We start from the raw sequence: 21,143 nt of genomic DNA, 5'->3' as shown, positions 1-21,143 counted from the left end.
TTGTAGGCATTTTTAAAAGATACGTTGGCTTTAAGAAAAAAATTTATTAAATACGCTTTAGTTCAAGGCTCTTCTTCAATTCAATGACATGGTGAAATGGCTTTGACGTAATGTGCATTAAGAATAATATTCAGAACATTTATTTCAAATCATTAGCTTGACGCTCCAAGAAGAAGAAACCATGAAGTTTTATTTAAGCAACCATGGGACTTGTGTCTCACCTGCGTAGAGGATTTGATGGTAATTTGAGCTTATCGAGGGCAGAGAATTTGGAAGTTTGTCGCGGAGGCAAAATCCACGAAGCCACACTTCGAGTGCAACGTCGAACCGGCCCATATCTTAGCGCTCTCTCTCACTCTCACACACACACACACACACACACACGCACGCACGCACGCACTCTCTCTCTCTCTCTCACACACGCACACACACAGTCTCGCAGTGAAATGGCACTGTTTAGGGGATTAAAGAGCAAGTTCCTCCAAGACAGAGAGGTCTCTTCCATAAATTCAACCCAACATTCGAAAGATCAGGCAAGAGACAGTAAAACCCGCTGCGTCCTTTGAATGTTTGTCAATGCACAAATCTAATATGGAGATCAATCTCCTGCAGGAATTAGGGGTAAGGTCGGAGCAAAGGCTGCAGGAAATGCATGCCAACTTTCTAAGAGAGGAGGTTGAGAGGCTCAGAAATCAGGTACGATTATGATCCGCGTACGAATGCTTAATTAGTGGTGGGGAGACAAAAAGCACAGTTAAGCTTTGCATAATAATAGGAGGACGTTGTAAGATGCTTTATTATAATTATAATTATAGGTGCGGGCACTGGAGGAAGAGGTGGCGAAACAGAAAAGGCTAAAGCTTGCGTTCAAGGCCCATGCTGGGAGCCTAGGGGACTACCTGAGTGTCTGCCTACGAGCTTTAGAGGAGAGGGGCATCGAGGAGGAGGAGGAGCATCAGGCCGCCGCTGTCAACAGCCCCACTTTCTGCGATCGGCGCTTGCGGCTGCTCCAACAGCAAGCTCGAGAGAACGGATGGTACATTTCTGAAAGCGAGGTAATTCCGTTTTATGAACGTGGCTTCCGACTCTCCACCATATATTACTCACTCAATTACCCTCTTAATCACCCTCTTAATCAATAATGGAATCCATTTCGTGTTTGTGGAGATCTCACACAATAACTTTTCTAGGCCTTGACATTTCAAACAACACAAAGATAAGGAAAATTTGTGTGTTTGTTTGTTTGTTTGTTTGGTCAAACTTATTTTTTGTGTGTTTGTTTGTTTGTTTGGTCAAACTTATTTTTTCTCGTTCAAAGAGAAGCTAATGCTCAGGCCTACCCATCCGCAACTTTTTTTAAGAACTAGCCCACATGTGATAACACTACACGTGGTCTCACTCCAAGAAACTTGTTTGCTATATATACAAATTATGCTAGAGAGAAACTATAAAATCATGGAACGGACACTTCTCATGACTTATGGTCAATGGTCATGGTTAATTGAACAATTTATCAATAATGTATGCTTAACTCCACAAGTAATTTGGTAATACTATAATTATAAATAAATTTCAGAAGCACAAATTGTAGGCCCTTCCCTAGTCAATGGTCTATAATCAATGGTTGAAACTCGATGGTCTATAATTAATGGTTGATGAATGGTTAAAACTCGATGGTCATGGTGGTCAAAATCAACGGGAGATGGTGAGTTGCCAATGATGATTGATTGATACATCCATTGCATCTATTCCTTAAATATCACACTCAAGAACTCATTAGATCATCGATACATACACTGTATCTATTCCTTATCATGCTCAAGAACTTATTAGTAAACAAAAAAGTATGTACAAAAGTATGGTGGAGAGTTGGTGCACCTTCCGTTGTTTGATAATAATCAATTATAATCTTCCCTGGTAATAGTGGTCAAGGTTGATGTCCCATGATCAATGGCCAATGGTGATTATAGATGGTCAATCATATCTTCCTTGACATTTTCCTCTTACACTCAAGAAATTTATTAGGAAAAGAAAAAGCCTCATTGTGGGGCGAAGAGTCATAGTTAATGGTCAATGGTCATGGCCAAGATTGATAGTAGATGTTTTTGCAAGTTTGGAGAATTATGAAGGGCTGTATGTTTTTGCAAGTTTGGGAAATTATAAAGGGCTAAAGGTTTTGGCAAGCTTGGGAAATTATGAGGAAATTATTTAGGGTTGGATGTTTTTACAAATTTTTAAGTCTATTAGACGCATTGATGAATTAAGGATGGATGTCCATGTCAATTGAGACAAAAAATGCATTTTTAAATGAGTGGGATTTGATTTTCAAAGTAAAGCTTTGCTTTAAGGATTATTTAACATTTTCAACTCCCTAAAGGGCTTAGCAACCCCTTTCTCAACAATGATTATACATGAGGAGTCCTCTCTTTCATGGGACTCTTGATGCTTTATTTTATACATTCTAATTTTCTAAATTCTAAGTGGAACAAGGAGATTATATTGATCAAATGACAATTGTCCTAGCTAAGATATCTAGGAAAGGAAAAGCCTTACATGATTAAAAAATAGAATTTGAAGTTCTTTTTCCATTTAAGATTAGACTCTTGTGAACTTTTTCTCAAATTAGCCAATAAACTATAGTAGTCTCCACATGTAGAATTCTTCTCATTTAAATGAACCATTTCCAAAAGTGCTAACTCAATCATAAATGCTCTCTGAGCAAAAATCTTTTCTAAACTACCATGCCCAAAAAAAATCTTTTCTAAACTACCATGCCCAAAAAAAAGGATCGTGGTAAGACCAATAGTAAGTTAAAATAAGAATAGTTCAAAGCTTTAACAAAGGGAAAGTAGTTTAAACTTGGTTAAACATGCATTTGAATCTTCCATTCTTAAGCTACCTTTTTATAAAGTTGGGGTTAAACATGCATTTGATTCTTCCTTTCTTAAGCTACCTTTTTATAAAGTTGGGACTTGTATTTTGCAAGCATTAAGTTTAAGTTAGAAATATTACTGAAATGTAAAAAAACGTGTACTTATTGAGGGCTAAAAATATAGCTACCATGTTTGATATAAGTTTAATGGAATGAGAATATTAAATTTAGGATTCATTGGTATAAGTTTTGTGGAATGAAAATATTGAAATTTGGATTCTTTTGGAATAAGAACAATGTTTATAATTGTTATAAATCATGCAGATTGAACTACATAATGAAATTGGCTCAGGGGCTACTTCTCATACATACAAGGGCAAGTGGCATGGTTTGGATGTTGCTGTGAAGTGCATTCATCCTAGTTTCTTTGAAGGTGAAGAGGTTAGGGTGAAAGTAAAACAACCTACACTCATCGAGTTATTCAACCTTGGATGAATTTCTAAAATAACGCATCCAGTTCCTATGCCTTTAAAAAAATCTTTTTGTTTTGTTTTGTTGTGCTTTTGTGTGACTGCACCACAAAAAGGAACACACGTAAATCACTTAAGCATTTATAGTTCATTATGCGTGCATTTAAATTATATTATCATCTTTTGATTTACAGAATCTTATTGATGCCTTTTGCCAAGAGCTAGAGGTCTTATCTAGGTTGAGACACCCAAATTTGGTGCAATTCTTAGGGGCGTGCATGTCACCACCAACCCATGCTTGGATTGTGATGGAATACCTCTCCTCTGGAACACTTACAGAGTGGCTACATGGTGATAAGAGGCGCTCCTCCATTAGGGCAACACCTCTCCCATCATTGCATGAACGACTTGAAATTGCCTTGGGCATAGCCCAAGGTATGCAGGTGACGTGTGTTGTTCATTATAAAGTTCAAAAAAAGTAGTAAATATCATTTTAGATTTGAACTCACTTTCAATAATTTTGTTAATATTTTCAATGGGATACTGTCATAAGTATTTTTGAGACCAAAAGTTAAACCATAAACCATAAATCTACTATAGTTCTTATCTTGTTTATGTGTAAACACAATCACATTTTGTTTATTAGCTAGTGGGTTTAGAAATAAGTACATTACAAGGTTGAGGTAGGGGAGATACCTAAGCGGTAGAACATTTAGCTTCAAAAGCTAGGGTGTGAGTTTGAAACTTGAACCCTCTTCTTCTTGAGGTAGTGGAGATACCTAAGTGGTAGAACAATTAGCTTCAAAAGCTAGGGTGTAAGTTTGAACTTTGAAAATTGATCCCTCCTCCCTCGCTCAAAAAGGGGGTGTGAACCACTCCAAAATGGGTGAATATAAGAAACAAGCCTCCTTGTAATATGTCTATTTATTTATATATTTATATTTATATTTATTTACAAATACATTATAAGATTAAATGAGTTCTATTTTAGGTTTTTAACTAATGCTAGCTTGCCTAACTTATAGTACTTGCATGAACGAGAGCCAAGAACGATTCACCGCGATCTTAAACCAAGCAATGTGTTTGTGGACAAGAATGGTGTTGCACACATAGGAGACTTTGGGTTTGCAAAGTTCCTCAAGTTCAATCGAGCTACCTTCACAGGCGAAACAGGTGTAATAATTTGTTTCAAAATTCATGACTAGCTTAACATATCCAAACTCATGACTAGCTTCACAGATTAAAGTCTTTTCTCCAGATAATCCTTACCTTTAGTAGTTTTATTAAGACTCTCCATGATCTTATTTTTATTTCATGTTGGTTTTAGGAACTTATGTGTACATGGCTCCTGAGGTTATAAGGCATAAGCCTTATGATGGCAAATCTGATGTTTACAGGCAAGCATAATGCTAGTCTCAATATCTTACCAAGGAATAATAAAATTTGAGAAACCTTTCATCTTTCATATATAATAATATTATAATCATTCTAAAAAAATATATGACTACAGCTTTGGAGTACTATTATGTGAACTTCTTACCGGTGCTCCTCCTTATGTTGACATACCATTGACACCACCTGAGGTAATTATCATTATTGTAATTGTTTGAAGACATGACAATAGAAGACTTTATTCTTCTGTGTTTAAAGTCAAAATATCTGAAGTTACAACAACTGACAGTAGCCACACCTCAACTAGATTGCTTTTGCAGTGGCTCAAGGGAGTTTGCGTCCAAGTCTTCCACACACAGTTAGCAATATTTTGACAGTTGACAGTATGCTTTTTGAATTGGTTAATTCTACATGGGATGATCAACAGTCAAATCGCCCATCATTTGCTAGTATCACAAAAGTTTTGAAGGATCTCATAACCCAACTAGTCCGATGCGATACACAAAAATAATCTCTGAGTAAAGAAAAGACATTCCTAGATCTTCATTTCTAAATTCTCTCCATTTTGAATCTTCTTACGATAAGATACATTTTTGAATAATAGACTCAAGAAACAACTAGATTTATATGATGTACACATTATTTTAAACCGTGGTAGATTGGAGAAACAACTTAATAAATATGATTTACACATTATACTTATTCATATATGTATTCAAAACAAATCTTCTTTTCCCCACTTTCTCACTTTGTTATTAACTCTAGGCATCTTGACGTTGCATGCACGTTCAAGATTTAGTAGAAAATTGTTATTATTTTTAATTCCCATGTATTAGACATTGATATTGTAAATTTCAATGGTTGCAATTGATATGTTTTCATTCCAAGCGGGGATTACTTTGGTGGCAATTTTCCATCTAAGGCATTTCTTATTAAATGCTTGAGGTTTGATTGGTCTTCTAAACAAGCAATGGACAATGTTTCAAAAATCAAGAGAATTCTCAAACACATGCAATAACATGAAACACAAATTTGCAAGTAATATCAAGTACCAATATTATGATGTAAGATGAAATCTATGTTATATTATATAGTCTTATTTAGAGGGGAGGGAATATTCTCATGATTTAGCATAATATAAAGGTGAAATCTATGTTGTACTAGAAAGGTTTTTTAAGAGGGGAGGGAATAACCTCATGGGGTAGAACATAGTATAACGGTGAAATCTATGTTGTACCAGAAAGGCTTTTTAAGAGGGGAGGGAATAACCTCATGGTCTTGTTGAGATGTCAAGCTCAACACCGAGCTAACACTTATAATATGCTTGGGTGACTATTTTTACTTACATCACCAGCATGTTTGGTATAACGGTGAAATCTATGTTGTACCAGAAAGGCTTTTTAAGAGGGGAGGGAATAACCTCATGGGGTCGAACATAGTATGACGGTGAAATCTATGTTGTACCAGAAAGGCTTTTTAAGAGGGGAGGGAATAACCTCATGGTCTTGTTGACATGTCAAGCTCAACACCGGAGCTAACACTTATAATATGCTTGGGTGACTGTTTTTACTTACATCACCAGCATGTTTGGTAGGATGCTGACATGATGGATCTTCGCTACTGATTCTAAAGTTGGACTATACCATCTACTAGTCCATTGAGTTATGGAATACTTATCTTGCCAGCTCACTCACTTAGTGTGTTCATATTATGGAACGCATGTACATAGTCCTTTAGTACTTATGTTGTATTTTTCTTATCTCTTGGGTAGAACTTTGTTGTTTGCAAAGAAGAAGAACAAATTTTCAGTCGCTTATCTTGTGTTTTCTCTTCTAGGGTTTGTGTGAGTGTGTGTGTGTGTGTGTGTGTGTGTGTGTGTGTACTTGAGCTCTCTTCCCCCTCCATCTTTTCATGGTATCAGAGCCTAGCTCATTCTAAGGAGCTGAGCATCAAGTTGGAGAAGCAAAGGTAGCGGTACTTCCCCCTTTGTGTTGGCTACTACTCCCTTGTCTCAAGAGCTCTTCGAGAGGCACCGATATAACGAACTCCTTAAGGAGTGTCTTGCGGGGAGCGGTGCTGCAAGGCAATTGTGTTGTCTTTTGGATAATGTTTTTGTGGCCGAAATCACATTTTGGGCTTGGAATCAAGGAAAAAGAAAAGTCATATATTGGCTTTCTATTAGTATACAAGACACCATGATTGGGTATATATAGGATGCCAAGTCACCCAAGGAGGCATGGGACACCTTGGTGAAGTTGTATGAAACTAACACCAAGGTACGAAAAGATTTAAGTTGAAGAATGAGATTCTTACTATGGACAAGAAAAACATGTCTGTGAATGATTATGCCTTGAAGATCAAGGGCATTGTGGAGCCCCTTGCATCTATTGGTGTTTCTGTTTTGATGATGATGATAAGGTGGAAGTATGTTTATGTGGTCTTGGGCCACAATTTAAGATGTCTATTCAGACTCCGAAGAACATTCCCAACTTTACAAATTTGGTGTCGATGTGGATCATTGAAGAAAAGAGCTTGGGTGAAGACCATTCTTCACAAAACAAAGGTAGTTTAGAGCAACATGTCTTCTATAGATGTGTGGGTAGAGGACGAGGTAGAGTTCGAGGCCATGGCCAAGGTGGTGTGACCAAACAGGTAATCAAAATTATATTCAGCAATAATCCCATGAATCACAACAACAATGCACATGTGGAAGAGGCCAGTTCAGAGATAGGGGGAGTCAAAGAGGTCATGGACATTGGCAAAGGCAATAAAAAGATACATGTAAGATTCCTCCCCAGCCTCTCAGGATATCCAGTATCTTCCCTTGTAGTCAAATCCCTCTTCAGAAATATAAAAGATCTTGTTTCTACCTGTTTTGGCCTAGAGAGAGAAAATATTCTAGAGAGAGATTATTTAGATTTTGGATATTTTTGGATGGAAAAATATATCTTTGTATTTAAATAAGTTCCCTCGAAACATAAGTTCAAAAAGATTTTCAGAAGGTGCATTCGAAATAAATTATAATCTATTCAAAAGGCCTTATCCTGGGGGTCCAAATTTTTTGAAAATTTTAAATTAAGGTTTTGAGGGGCCAATCAGATTCATCCAAATGTGTGAAGGAGATAAATGAAAGAAATAAAGAAAATCTCCCCAAAAATGAGTAAATACTCACATAAGATGAGCTAAGGACAAGGATATTAGTTAAAAAAGAAGAGATATTTAGTGAAATGATGAATTTTTGACACCTCAAGATGGGGATTCCCCCTCATGAAGGAGGCGCCTACTTCACATGTGTGGTGGAGTTTAAAATTTGAGATATTTCATCTCTCCTCTCTCCAAATTCAAGTCTAGTTCCAAAAAGTAAGCTAAACTGACCTAAAAATGGTCAAAAATTGACCAAACTAATTGGAAAATTCTAAAATCAGTTTGCTTGGTTAGAGGCTCACTTTTTCCTATAAATAGAAGCCTCTCCCTTTGTTGAAGCTTAATAGTGTTTTTGCACTGTTACCCTGCTTCTTCCAAGAGCCAAAAACTGTAAATTTACTCATAATTCATTAGTTTTTGACCTTCCCTCTTCTAAAGATTGGTGGCCACTCTTGTTTCAAACAAGAGTAGATCCCTCAAACCATCAAGCCAAAGGAAAGCTCTCAAATTCCTTCGTAAGTTGAAAATTCTCTCTTTTTTTGTTCATTTTATGGTTTTTATGATTTTTTTCTTCTCTAAAATGAATATGATGTTATGCCTCATTGAAAAAAGGCATTCCCCTCTCTTCTTTAGTAAATCCAACCATTCTTTATCCTAGATGAATGATTAATGGATAAAATCAAGTTTTTCATAATGTTTCTCTTAAATAAGTAGAAAATGTTTACATTAGAATGATTTAAGAGTTAAAATTTGAAAAATGGTCAGCCATACAAAGGAGGTTATGGTGAAATTTTCTAAAATTGTGTAAAATAAGTTTTATTTTTTTTAATTCAAAAAGAGTAATTCCCATCGTATATGTATTCTTAAAGTGTTATTTTTCATCCTAGGTATAGAAAAATGCATACTAAAAATATTTTATTAAAAAAGTGCTACTTTCTTTAGAATTAAATTCTATGCATAGAAGAAAGCATATTGAAATTGTTATTTTGATTATAAAAGTGTTATTTTCATCATAAATGATTTTTATGCATAAATTAGATGCATAAAAGAAATTCTTTTATATTAAAAGAGTGATTTTGATCATAAATGATTTGTATACATAAACATATGCATAAAAGATAATTTTTATATTCAAAGTGTGATTTTTATCATAAATGATTTTTATGCATAAATTAGATGCATAAAAGAAATTCTTTTATATTAAAAGAGTGATTTTCATCATAAATGATTCGTATGCATAAACGATAATTTTTATATTAAAAGTGTGATTTTCATTCATAAACGATTTTTATGCATAAATGGATGCATAAAAGAAATTCTTTTATGCATAAACGTATGCATAATTTTTATATTAAAAGTGTGATTTTCATTCATAAATGATTTTTATGCACAAATTGATGCATAAAAGAAATTCTTTTATATTGAAAGAGTGATTTTCATCATAAATGATTTGTATGCATAAACATATGCATAAAAGATAATTTTTATATTAAAAGTGTGATTTTCATCATAAATGATTTTTATGCATAAATGGATGCATAAAAGAAATTCTTTAAAATTAAAAGAGTGATTTTCATCATAAATGATTTGTATGCATAAAATGATTTTTATGCATAAACATATGCATAAAAGATAATTTTTATATTAAAAGTATGATTTTCATCATAAATGATTTTTATGCATAAATGGATGCATAAAAGAAATTCTTTAAAAATAAAAGAGTGATTTTCATCATAAATGATTTTTATGCATAAACATATGCATAAAAGATTTATTTATATTAAAAGCATGATTTTCATCATAAATGGATTTTTTGCATAAATTAGATGCATAAAAGGGATTCTTTTATATTAAAAGAGTGATTTTCATCATAAATGATTTATATGCATAAACATATGCATAAAAGATAATTTTTATATTAAAAGTGTGATTTTCATCATAAATGATTTTATGCATAAATGGATGCATAAAAGAAATTCTTTTATATTAAAAGAGTGATTTTCATCATAAATAATTTGTATGCATAAACATATGCATAAAAGATTTTTTTATATTAAAAGCGTGATTTTCATCATAAATGGATTTTATGCATAAAAGAAATTCTTTTATATTAAAAGAGTGATTTTCATCACAAATGATTTGTATGCATAAACACATGCATAAAAGATTTTTTATATTAAAAGTGTGATTTTCATCATAAATGGATTTTATGTATAAATTAGATGCATAAGAGAAATTCTTTTATTCTAAAAGTGAAATTCCTACTAAATTGGATTTATGCATGGAAAGATGCATAAAGAATTTATTTTAATCCAAAAGTGTTATTCTCATCAATTTTGATTTTATGCATAGAATGATACATGAAGAAATCTATTTTTAGTTCAAAAGAGTTATTTTCTTCAATTTTGATTTTATGCATAGGAAGATGCATAAAAGACTGATTTTTAATTCAAAAGTGTCATTCTCATTTAAAATGAATTTATGCATAGGAAGATGCATAAAAGATTGATTTTTATTTTCAAAGTGTTATTCTCCTTAAAATAGAATTTATGCATAAATAGATGCGTAAAGAAATCTTATATCAAAAATAAGAATTCTCTTGTATTCTATAAATAGATATGATGATGTGAAATGAATCGGATAGATGAAAATGAACGAAGAATGGATGGAGATATATGTATGTGAAAGAATGGATGTAGATATATGTATGTGAAAGAATGGATGTAGATGTATGCATGTGAATGTAATAAAGTAGGAACTTTATTAAATAGGGTTAATAATGGGGGCAAGTCCAGGTATAAAAGAGGGGGCTTGGTCCATGGATGTAACTTTTGATGATCATTTTTAGAAATTGAAACTCATGTTTCTTGGAGCTCATGGCTTCTCTCTTGGCTTGTGGAAGGCTATTTCCATTCTCTTGGTGTGAGAGACTAAACACACTTAGGCATCATGTTTACATGGTGATTACTCATCCTTTTCATGCATTACTTCCCTTCATTCCAATTGGTATCAGAGCTCTTGATTTTGATCATGGGCATGCATGGGTTGTTGGGAAAATTTGCTTGAAAATTTGAGTTTCTTTTAATCTTTTTCTCATTTTCTTGTAATCCTTGAGTGATTCTTGACAAATCTTCTCTAATCTTGATTAATCTCATGGGGATGGTGAGCATTTCATGTAGATTGCTTAGATTTTGAGTGATTTTGGCCATTTTTGCCCTTTCTGGACCAAATCTGGGGGTATGGACCAAATTTTTTTGAAAAGTTTGGACCAAATTTGGGGGAAATGGTTAATCGTGATTAGGAAACTTAATCCAAAAACGTTTTTGCTTCTGTGGAGTTTCCTGCAACCCTAGCCATGGTTTTCCTCAACCAAACCTTCACCAAATGGCAAGCAAAGTTGGGGGAATCAATCAGAGGCAAGGTATGAAGACATTATGTGAATTTTGTTCATCAAATCGTGGAGAAAAGAAGGCGATTTTCAGCGCAGCCTGACGGCGAACGGCGCCGTTTTCATGGGGAAATGGAAGCCTAGTTGCTTCATAAGCCTTCCTTGGAGCATATGCTTGCTCTACCTCATGATTTGTTAGCATTTTCAAGCCATTTTCATGAGCATTGTTGACCTTCTACATGGCTGCAAATCAGTGCTAAAAGTGGCCACGTTTTTCATCAATATGAAGCTCCTTCAACAAATTTCAGTCATTGAAGCTTAAGGGATGCCATTGGTGAGTGCCTTCATCAATTTCTAGCAATTTTGAAGCATTCATTGGGGCTTTGGGAGTTGATTGGGGTTCATTACATTGAGAAACCCTAAATTTCAGAAATGAAGCAATTAATGGCAAATCTATGTAGCATTGGTTGGAATTGAAGCATCATTCACATATCATATACACCATTCATATGCCATATCCATGCTATGGATTGCCATTTGACAAGCTCATACCATGCCATGGAAACATGCTCATTTTGATGCCATATGGACACTAGGAATGCAATTACATATGCCTTGACTTTGGTCTTACAAATGCTTATGCAAATGCCAAATGCCATGGTGAGGGCATTGTGATTTGATGGTTGATGTTGGATTGTTTTGATGAATGGAGTTATGAGAATGAGCATGAATTCATGCATAATGATTCATGAGAATATTGTAAATGGCATGAGTCATGCCACACACATGTAAGTGATTTTACCTTCATCCCATTTGTAAATTCCAAACACATACACTCACCATTGCATTCACTTTCATTTCCTAGTGAATCTAGCAATGTGTGAGGGTACCTTGGCGTTGGTTGGAGAGGCCAAGGGGAGCATGTTTTGAATCTACCGTGTCGTGATTGCTTTGGGAAAGCGATACGGTGGAGGATTAGGTACATGGTGGTGAAGACATGGCCTCAACCTTCACCTTGGAGGAAAACTTGGTGAAGGGGTGAGAAGGGCTTGGCCGGGAGATCGGCAAGCTTCAACGCGCGTCCTCAACAATCCTCACATCGACTTTATGGATGCATTTGGGCAATGGGGCCCCCTATTCCATCATATTGTGTGGATGTTGCTAATGCCTTGATGGACAAAGATTGCATAAGAGCTTTCATGGCATTGTGGGATGCAAAGAGCATTGTATTTTGATTTCAGAAATTGCATTTTCAGTTGAGATTTGGCTCCATTTACAAAGGAGACTATGGCGAAATTCTTCCAAAATCTTGACTATGCATGGCAATTGAGGTTGGTGAAACATTAATTGCAGACCTTGGGATGCAAAGGAAGTGAAAAAGGTGCTAACAAAGGTGCGGGAACAAGCAAGGATCATTGGGGGCACAAAAGGGGTCACTTGGGCAAGAAAATTGCAGATTTACAAAACCCTAATTCAGTCCCAAACCTTTTGGACTGAATTAAAGGTGATCATACGAGCTCTTAGTGCTTCCTTAGAGCTACCCAACGAGCCCTTAACCTTTCCGTTTCGCTATCTCTTTGGGGTAGAAATTAGGGTTTTTGCAGAAACAGTAAACCCTAATTCAGTCATAGGGGTTTTAAGGTCTTCAAGATCTAATCACATAGGCTCGTAGTACTCATCGAGGGCTTCGATTTGAACTAAGAAGTTTTGCATTCGGATATTTCTAGCTCAAGTTATGCTCAAAATACTATTTCAGCCTATAACCCTGTAAACCCTAAAACAGAGAATAGTAGCACTTTTCACCTCTTAAGGGTCTTTGTATAGTGGTCTAGTACACCTCATTAGCTCTCCAACAAGCTCTAGACCACTTCAATCGGACATCCCTACCTCAAGTTAGAGCCAAATCTTTGAAACCGATACTTTCCATGGGAACGAGGACAAGAGGGCGACCAAAGCATAACACCTTGACTCTCGACGAGGTAGAGGGAGGAGAAGCAATTATGGAGCAAGGAATCTTAGATGCTCCGGAAGATACTTGTGGGCATACTTCAAGGGAAGTGCATGAAGAAGTGAATGTTGGAAGTGCCCACAAGCCCACCCCACAAGCGTCACATACCATCCCCATCGATTCGATCATGCAAATGCTGATGCAAATGAATGCGAAGATGGACACGATGGCTACAAGGGTGGAGGTCAATGATAGACTTGATACTATGGCCACAAGGATGGAAGTCTTGGAAGAGAGGGTGGCTCGGCCAATGAGCCAACCTTCATTTGATAGTGGTCATGGTGTTTCACATGCAGGCAAGCAATATGGGACAGCTTTTGAAGGCCGTAGGGAAGGCAAGCTACCTATGGCACAAGAGGTTTCTCCCAAAGTAATGCATGAGCATGCCACCAAGAATGCTACTTTTGGATTCATGGCGGATGCACGGAGGCCCCTTGTCAAGGACATGTTTCATTCTTCTTTTCACTCGGGTCCATCTAATTCCAATATGCACATGATTGATGAAGAGGTGGTACTTGATTGGAACCAATTGTCCTTTGCCCAAAGACAAAGGGATGCTCATGAGAAGTGGATGGAGTTACCAAATGACATCAAGAAGGACTACAAAGACTTTGCGCAATTCATGGAATCGTATATGAAGATGCAAAGGTTCAAACCCTCTACCCAACATGACAACCCATCCTACACAGCTTCTAAGGATGTCAAAGACAAAGTCTCACTATCAAAGTTCAAAGGTGATGGATCATCTCCGCAAGAGTTGGAGGAGTGGGCTACTAAGCTTGACACTTATTTCCAACTTTACCCAAAAAGTGAGCGTGATATGGTACAATTTGCTTCCTTACACCTTGAAGATTATGCACATCAATGGTGGAGGCACTTGGTCAAACAAGGGAACACGCCATCAACTTGGGAAGGATTGAAGCGGGAGATGAACTTGGCCTTCATTTCACCCCTAGTGCTTGACCGTTACCATGAAGAATGGTATGAACTTTCTCAAAAGGGGATGATGGTGAGAGATTATATCAAGAAATTTTTGAAGCTTTCAATGTACGTGGAAGGCTTGAGTGAAGACATGAAGATGAAAAAGTTTGTGCATGGGCTTGAACACTTCATCAAGGGGGATGTGTCGGCTCAAAGGCCTAGCTCTCTCAAAGAAGCTATGAGGTTAGCCGAACTTTATGAGCCAAAGTACAAGAGGTCTCAGCCCATGACCTTAGCCATAGACACACCCAAACCAACCACTACTACTTGTAACCTTGGGAAGGATCCTACCTCCACATTACCATCCTCTACTCCGAGGTTTCCTACATCATGTGGGAGTGGACAGCCAAAGGATGGAGTGCATATTGATGCCAAAAAGGGTAGTGATCCTACGAAGAAGCCCTTTCAACATCTCAAGGAGATTCAAAGAATGGATGATCAAAACATTGAGGAGTTGAGAAGCAAAGGGCTATGCTTTAAGTGCAAAGAGAGGTGGTCACCCGGGCATGCTTGCAAATCAAAAAAGATGGTGATCACTATGATCCTCATGGACAAGGAAGAGAACAAGGATGACTCTCATAACATTGTGGAATGGGAGGATTGCAATGATGAAGTGCATGAGGATGGTGAGTTTCCTTTTGACCCGGGAGGTTGAGTTAAGGAAAATCTTGTGGATGGAGACATGCCTACCAATGCAGAAATTTCAGCTTGCATATGCTCTATCTCACAAGAGTTATTGATGGGTTGCAAGGACCCAAGCACACAAGGTTGGTGGGGCCTAGAGTGCTGAAACTACCTTGCCAAATGGAGGCTATTACCCATGAATATGGCTACTTGGCAATCATTAGACTATGCCCAACAATATGGCTTACTTGTGGATGATTTTTTTGGCCAAGTGGTATGGTTTACTTGAGCAAATTGGGTAATATGCGAAGAAGGGTACATGCTGTAATTTCTGGACAGCTTTGGGAAGGTCTACTATTGTGCCTGCCATTCTACTCCAACAAGCTTCATTCGGTATCAAAATGGAAGACTATGATGTGGGACATATATGGCTGAGTGTACATATCATTTCCAGCCCATTTTATGGAGTTTACATGAAGAATTTTCAAGGGACTTCATCGACTAGAAGGGCTGTCATAACAGTCTCACTCATACTTTGTGGACTTGGAGCTTTGTGGACTTGTGTACATCCGGACTTCCATTGTATATGTGTTTTGGATGTACTTGAGGACTCTCAACCACTTCCCATTGATTACATTAGAGTCTCATACTTTGAGATTGTACACATTATAGATTTTGAGGACAAAATCTTTGGGAAGGGATGGTTTGTAATAAAGTAGGAACTTTATTAAATAGGGTTAATAATGGGGGCAAGTCCAGGTATAAAAGAGGGGGCTTGGCCCATGGATGTAACTTTTGATGATCATTTTTAGAAATTGAAACTCATGTTTCTTGGAGCTCATGGCTTCTCTCTTGGCTTGTGGAAGGCTATTTCCATTCTCTTGGTGTGAGAGACTAAACACACTTAGGCATCATGTTTACATGGTGATTACTCATCTTTTTCATGCATTACTTCCCTTCATTCCAGTGAAGGATGGATGTGAATGCATGTGAAGAATGGATGTGGAAGTATGTGAAGGATGTATGTGAAAGAATGGATGTAGATGTATGCATGTGAAGGATGGATGTGAATGCATGTGAAGAATGGATGTGGAAGTATGTGAAGGATGTATGTGAAAGGAAAGATGTATGTGTATGTGATAAGTATGGATGTGGATGTATGTGAAGGATGTATGTGAAAGGAAGGATGTATGTGTATGTGATAAGTATGGATGTGGATGTATGTGAAAGGAAAGATGTATGTGTATGTGATAAGTATGGATGATGTGGATGTCTCTGGAAGAATATATGTGGATGTGAATGTGATGGATACGAACGAGATTAGAAGCGAGGAGATGTGATGTAAATTGCATAGATATGAATGATAAGGGATGTGAATGAATGATATAAGATGTGAATGAATATGATAACACATAAATCGGGATGTGAATGAATGATAAGGGATGTGAATGGATGTGATGTGATGTGAATCGTGATGTGAATGAACGATAAGGAACGTGAATGAATGTGTTAGCATGTGAATCGAGATGTGAATGAATGAAAATGTGATGTATGGGTAGATGCAAGTGGATGAGATCTGATGAGGATAAATGAAGAAATAAGTGATGAAATAGAAAAAGATGTGATTAGATAAAAATGAGGAATGCTTATGAAATGAATGTGGATTGATGTAGATGAATGTATGAATAATGTGGTTTGATGTGGATGGATGTATGGATGATGTGGTCTGATGTGGATGGATGTATGGATGATGTGGGTTGATGTGGATGGATGTATGGATGATGTGGGTTGATGTGAATGAATGTATGGATGATGTGGATTGATGTGGATGATGTGGATTAACGTGTGGATGATGTGATTGGATGTGAAGTGATGTGGGAATGATGTGATGTGATAGGGATCGATGAAGTAAAATTGTGGTAAGATGAGAAAAGATGGGGACTAATATGTAAGGATGTGGAGTGATTGACAAAAGATGGAAATACTGTTGGGACTGTAATTGTATGTGAAATCTGTTTCTAAATGATTGTTTTATGTCAAGAATGCTGGGGTAGCATTTTGACCGTCCTGTGAATGAGGTCGTGGAGATCTATCTGTTAAAGTTGCAACTGCTAAGTCAATGGAGGACGTCTCGCGTAGCAAGGTCGGCCGAGGTCTTGACCAACCTTGGTTTGATTAAAATGGTGAGCTTCTGGTACAGTGGATGAAGGACCAAGGAAGTGGCCAATGAGTGAAGCGCTAGGTGACCTACGAAGGATCCTAGAGGGTGCTGACCATACGGTGCTCGGGCTCTGGGTCGTCGAAGATACCCACAAGTACGCCGTGGAAGATATTGAAACGAGTAAGAGTTGTTTTCTGAATTCGGGTGTGGATCTGGTTGATTGACCTTGCTGGTCCTCAATGGATGAGTCCATGACTCCTTTATATGGATCTCTTGGTTGATCTTGCTGATCTTCCACAGAGATTCCATTTTGTTATGTGAATATATTGTCGGTTACTATGAGCTAGGAACTATCGAAAAGGCTCCTGAGTGAACAGGTGGTGAGCGTTCTGGTTGCCAATGATGCCATAAGTACACCGATTAAAGGAATGATTGGAAATAAGTATTCAACCAGAGATTTTGAGGATTGTAATCAGTGACACAATGGTTTCAGTAAAGGATTGTTTTAAAGATAGCTGATGCTGAGAAAAAAGACAATTTCATATTGGGTGTGTAAGTGATGTGACTAGTTTTATGTTTGCATGACTAGGGGGCCTGGAAACTCTTTTCCCTGGTACTACCCGGGACAGGACAAAACCTAACCAAATTCCTAATTGGATCCCATCACTACAATGGTTGGGCGGTTGTCTAACCCATGGGAGTGGATGGGGTTAGGCTCAACTGATGGATCCGTAAATAGAGACTCAATTTCTGTTTAGTTCGATAGATGAAGTAAATTCCGGACAAAAATTGTTCTATGGAAAAGAATCAACGACTGTGCCTCTCAATGAGGAAAAAAGCATTAGTCTCTATGATCGAAGTACAGTCTTTTTCCCTACTCTGACCATGGGACTTACGGGTTCAGTCAGATGAGCTCAGTTAGTTAAGGCTTTTGACTACATTAGGAAAAAGTTATCCTGGTGGAATCGCCCGTGCTTTCCGAGCAAAGGAAGTTTTTCTGGGTTTGGTTTTGGAAAAACCGATGGATTAGTCTCTTGTCCGGATATCCGTGGGGGCGAGGCCCCGAGTGTGGGACTCTGCCCCGCACAAGAAGTGCTACTTCCGCTGCTAGCACCCCTGAATTTAAAGCGCGGTCGGGGACAGGGATCTTACAGTTGGTATCAGAGCTATTTGGCTAATGAGGATCAACCGAGAAGCCAAATATGTCAAAAATTTATCAAGAAGCACTAAAAGGTTGTAATTGTGTGATAAAATTCATACAATTTGATATTCAAACTAAAATTCGTAAAGTGGTAATTCGGTCTTCAGATGGAAAAACCGCAGTTGTATGGAATCCCTGACTTGCTTGAGGCCTAGACATGATGGTATTTACCTTATAGTTCCAAGAACCATGACTACCTGTATATACCGAGGATATAACTGCAGCTCTTTACTGGCAGTATATACGAGTAAATCTAAGACTTGAAATTATAAGCATTAATGCTATCCAGATGATGAATTCGAATGTGGTTGATATGATTTTTAAATTCTGATTGAGAACTGATGAGTTGATTTGGACTCTGATTGAGAAATGATGATCCTTGAAATCTGGTTGAAATGTAAGAAGCTGAGCGAAACTGCAATGAGGATGAATGGGATGAGTCCCCGTGATGATGTTCTTAACTGGAATGACGTTAAAATGACTTCAGCCAAATCACTATGAGATTAGTGGATTATGCTGGCAGATTGCTACTATTAACTTTTGTCCAGTGGATCAAGTTAAGAGATGATAAATTAAAAATCTGAAAAATTGAAATCCCCATGGAGGACTGTTCAGATGGAAAAAAAATTGTCTGATGGACCATTATTGTGTTAAAGATATGAATGAGATAATTCTGAATGAATTGTTAATACTGATAATGCGTTCTATATGAGTATCTTTATCCCTTGATTCTGTGGGGAGCTGACCTATTTAGAGAACCCCGGAATCAGTTGAATCAAAAATCGGATTGAATCATAAATAAAGAGACTTAACAAGAATTTTCGTATTGATACGAACATGGATCGAGGTCGTCAAGGTAGAAATGCTAACCCCTAACTCAATGAAGAAGAGCTCGACCTGGATGTTCGTAAAACTCTTCATAGTTCGCAGCCTAGACCTTTCAAGGGAGAAGGGGAAAACTTGGGCGAGGCTGCAGAGAAGTGGATCGAATCAATGGAAGAATACTTCGATGTCACCGGGTACAATGAGAATAGCAAAATGGCTCTTGCAAGGTTGAAGATAGTGGAGACAGCTAGAGTGGCATGGAGAAACCACTGCGAGACAAACCGTCTCGACCAAAATACCCAAACCTGGACTGATCTCAAAATTTACCTAAGGACGACGTCCTGTCCTCCCGGATTTTTATAGAAACAAAGATGAACGAATTCTTAGAGTTAACCCAAGGGAGTAGAACTATTGAAGCATATCACTAAGCATTCACCCTCCTTCTCAGATACTCGCCTCTGCTGGATGAAGAACAGCTGATGGCCAGGTTTATTCGGGGACTGAACGAACCTTTGAATATCCTGGTGAAGAATGCCAAGCCAGTTTGTCATGGCCGAAGCAGTTCGGATGGCGAAGGATTTCGCCAAAGCCTTTGATGTCAAAGTCCTGCCTGCAGCACCATCACCTTTCAAAAGGTTTTTATTCCCAGAAGATGATTCCAACCTTCCTCTGCCTAAGAGATATCAAGGTCAAACCCAGGATATGGGAAGTTCCAGAATGGAAGAAATGTCCTTTTCTCGGAACTCAATCCCCTGGATTTCAACTTCAGAAGTTCCACCCTTGAACAAGAGAGTGAAATGCTATAACTATCAAGGGTTTGGACATCGCAGCATGGATTGCCCAACTCCTTTTGGATTAACGTTTTCAGGGCAGGAAAATCAAGGATCAAGATTCCAAACTCCAACCCCTTCCGTCCAGAGTAATCAGGGTTCTATCTGCCAAAATCAAGGAAATCCCAGAGGTAGACCCTCTATCCAACCTGCAGTTTCAATCCAAAGTAATGCAAGACCTCCACCTCAGAATAGGGGAAGTCAAAGTGAGTTGTTCCCAAATCGACCATCCACTGCCAAGGCAGTAATGCTAGAAGTGATTAAGGAAGAAGAAGAAGATGAAAGAGATCATACTCCACCTGCGAGATGAAGACATCTCGCGTTTTTTAAGTGGGATAGAATGTAAGATTCCTCCCCAGTCTCTCAAGATGTCCAGTATCTTCCCCTGCAGTCAAATCCCTCTTCACAAATATAAAAGATCTTGTTTCTACTTGTTTTGGCCTAGAGAAAGAAAATGTTCTAGAGAGAGGTTATTTAGATTTTGGATATTTTTGGATGGAAAATATCTGTTTGTATTTAAATAAGTTCCCCCGAAACAGAAGTTCAAAAAGGTTTTCAGAAGGTGCATTCGAAATAAATTATAATCTGTTCAAAAGGCCTTATCCTAGGAGTCCAGATTTTCTGAAAATTTTAAATTAAGGTTTTAAGGGGCCAATCAGATTCATCCAAATGTGTGGAGGAGATAAATGGAAGAAATAAAGAAAATCCCCCAAAAATGAGTAAATAATCACATAAGATGAAGAGTTGACTAAGGACAAGGATATTATTTAAAAAAGAAGAGATATTTAGTGAAATGATGAATTTTTGACACCTCAAGATGGGGATTCCCCCTCATGAAGGAGGCGCCTACTTCACATGTGTGGTGAAGTTTAAAATTATCAAAAAATGAGACATTTCATCTCTTTTCTCTCAAATTCAAGTCTAGTTCCAAAAAGTAAGCTAAACTGACCTAAAAATGGTCAAAAATTGACCAAACTGATCTGGAAAATTCTAGAATCAGTTTGCTTGGTTAGAGGCTCACTTTTTCCTATAAATAGAAGCCTCCCCCTTTGTTGAAGCTTAATAGTGTTTTTGCACTGTTACCCTGCTTCTCCCAAGAGCCAAAAACTATGAATTTACTCATAATTCATTAGTTTTTGACCTTCCCTCTTCTAAAGATTGGTGGCCACTCTTGTTTCAAACAAGAGTAGATCCCTCAAACCATCAAGCCAAAGAAAAGCTCTCAAATTCCTTTGTAAGTTAGAAAT

The 21,143-nt window shown here is 37.4% G+C and overlaps 1 protein-coding gene across 3 annotated transcripts; it reads left to right on the top strand.

Moving 5' to 3' along the window:
* Positions 1 to 387: 387 nt before the first annotated feature.
* On the top strand, positions 388 to 5,395 carry LOC147613395 (serine/threonine-protein kinase STY46-like). 3 transcript variants are annotated; one of them, XM_086781152.1, is made up of 9 exons: positions 388 to 533; positions 613 to 696; positions 816 to 1,055; positions 3,197 to 3,313; positions 3,537 to 3,785; positions 4,368 to 4,515; positions 4,670 to 4,739; positions 4,853 to 4,925; positions 5,042 to 5,395. In XM_086781152.1, the coding sequence occupies exons 1-9, from the start codon at positions 447 to 449 to the stop codon at positions 5,243 to 5,245; spliced, it is 1,272 nt and encodes a 423-aa protein (XP_086637278.1). In that variant the 5' UTR covers positions 388 to 446; the 3' UTR covers positions 5,246 to 5,395. The 3 variants fall into 3 exon arrangements, with proteins under 3 accessions (XP_086637278.1, XP_086637279.1, XP_086637280.1); XM_086781153.1 differs by having other exon boundaries at positions 5,055 to 5,245; XM_086781154.1 differs by lacking the exons at positions 3,197 to 3,313; positions 3,537 to 3,785.
* Positions 5,396 to 21,143: the final 15,748 nt, after the last annotated feature.

Source organism: Cibotium barometz, chromosome 43, assembly GCF_041138505.1.
Source record: "Cibotium barometz isolate CiBa-2024 chromosome 43, ASM4113850v1, whole genome shotgun sequence".
Taxonomy (NCBI): Eukaryota; Viridiplantae; Streptophyta; class Polypodiopsida; order Cyatheales; family Cibotiaceae; genus Cibotium; species Cibotium barometz.
This window is presented reverse-complemented; position numbering and strand designations above follow the sequence as displayed.

Excerpts from the sequence above, each read along its gene's own strand:
- LOC147613395 (XM_086781152.1), top strand. The coding sequence starts at position 447 with ATGGCACTGTTTAGGGGATTAAAGAGCAAGTTCCTCCAAGACAGAGAG. Across the intron at positions 534-612 it reads CCCAACATTCGAAAGATCAG|GAATTAGGGGTAAGGTCGGA; the intron begins GCAAGAGACAGT and ends AATCTCCTGCAG. Across the intron at positions 697-815 it reads TTGAGAGGCTCAGAAATCAG|GTGCGGGCACTGGAGGAAGA; the intron begins GTACGATTATGA and ends TTATAATTATAG.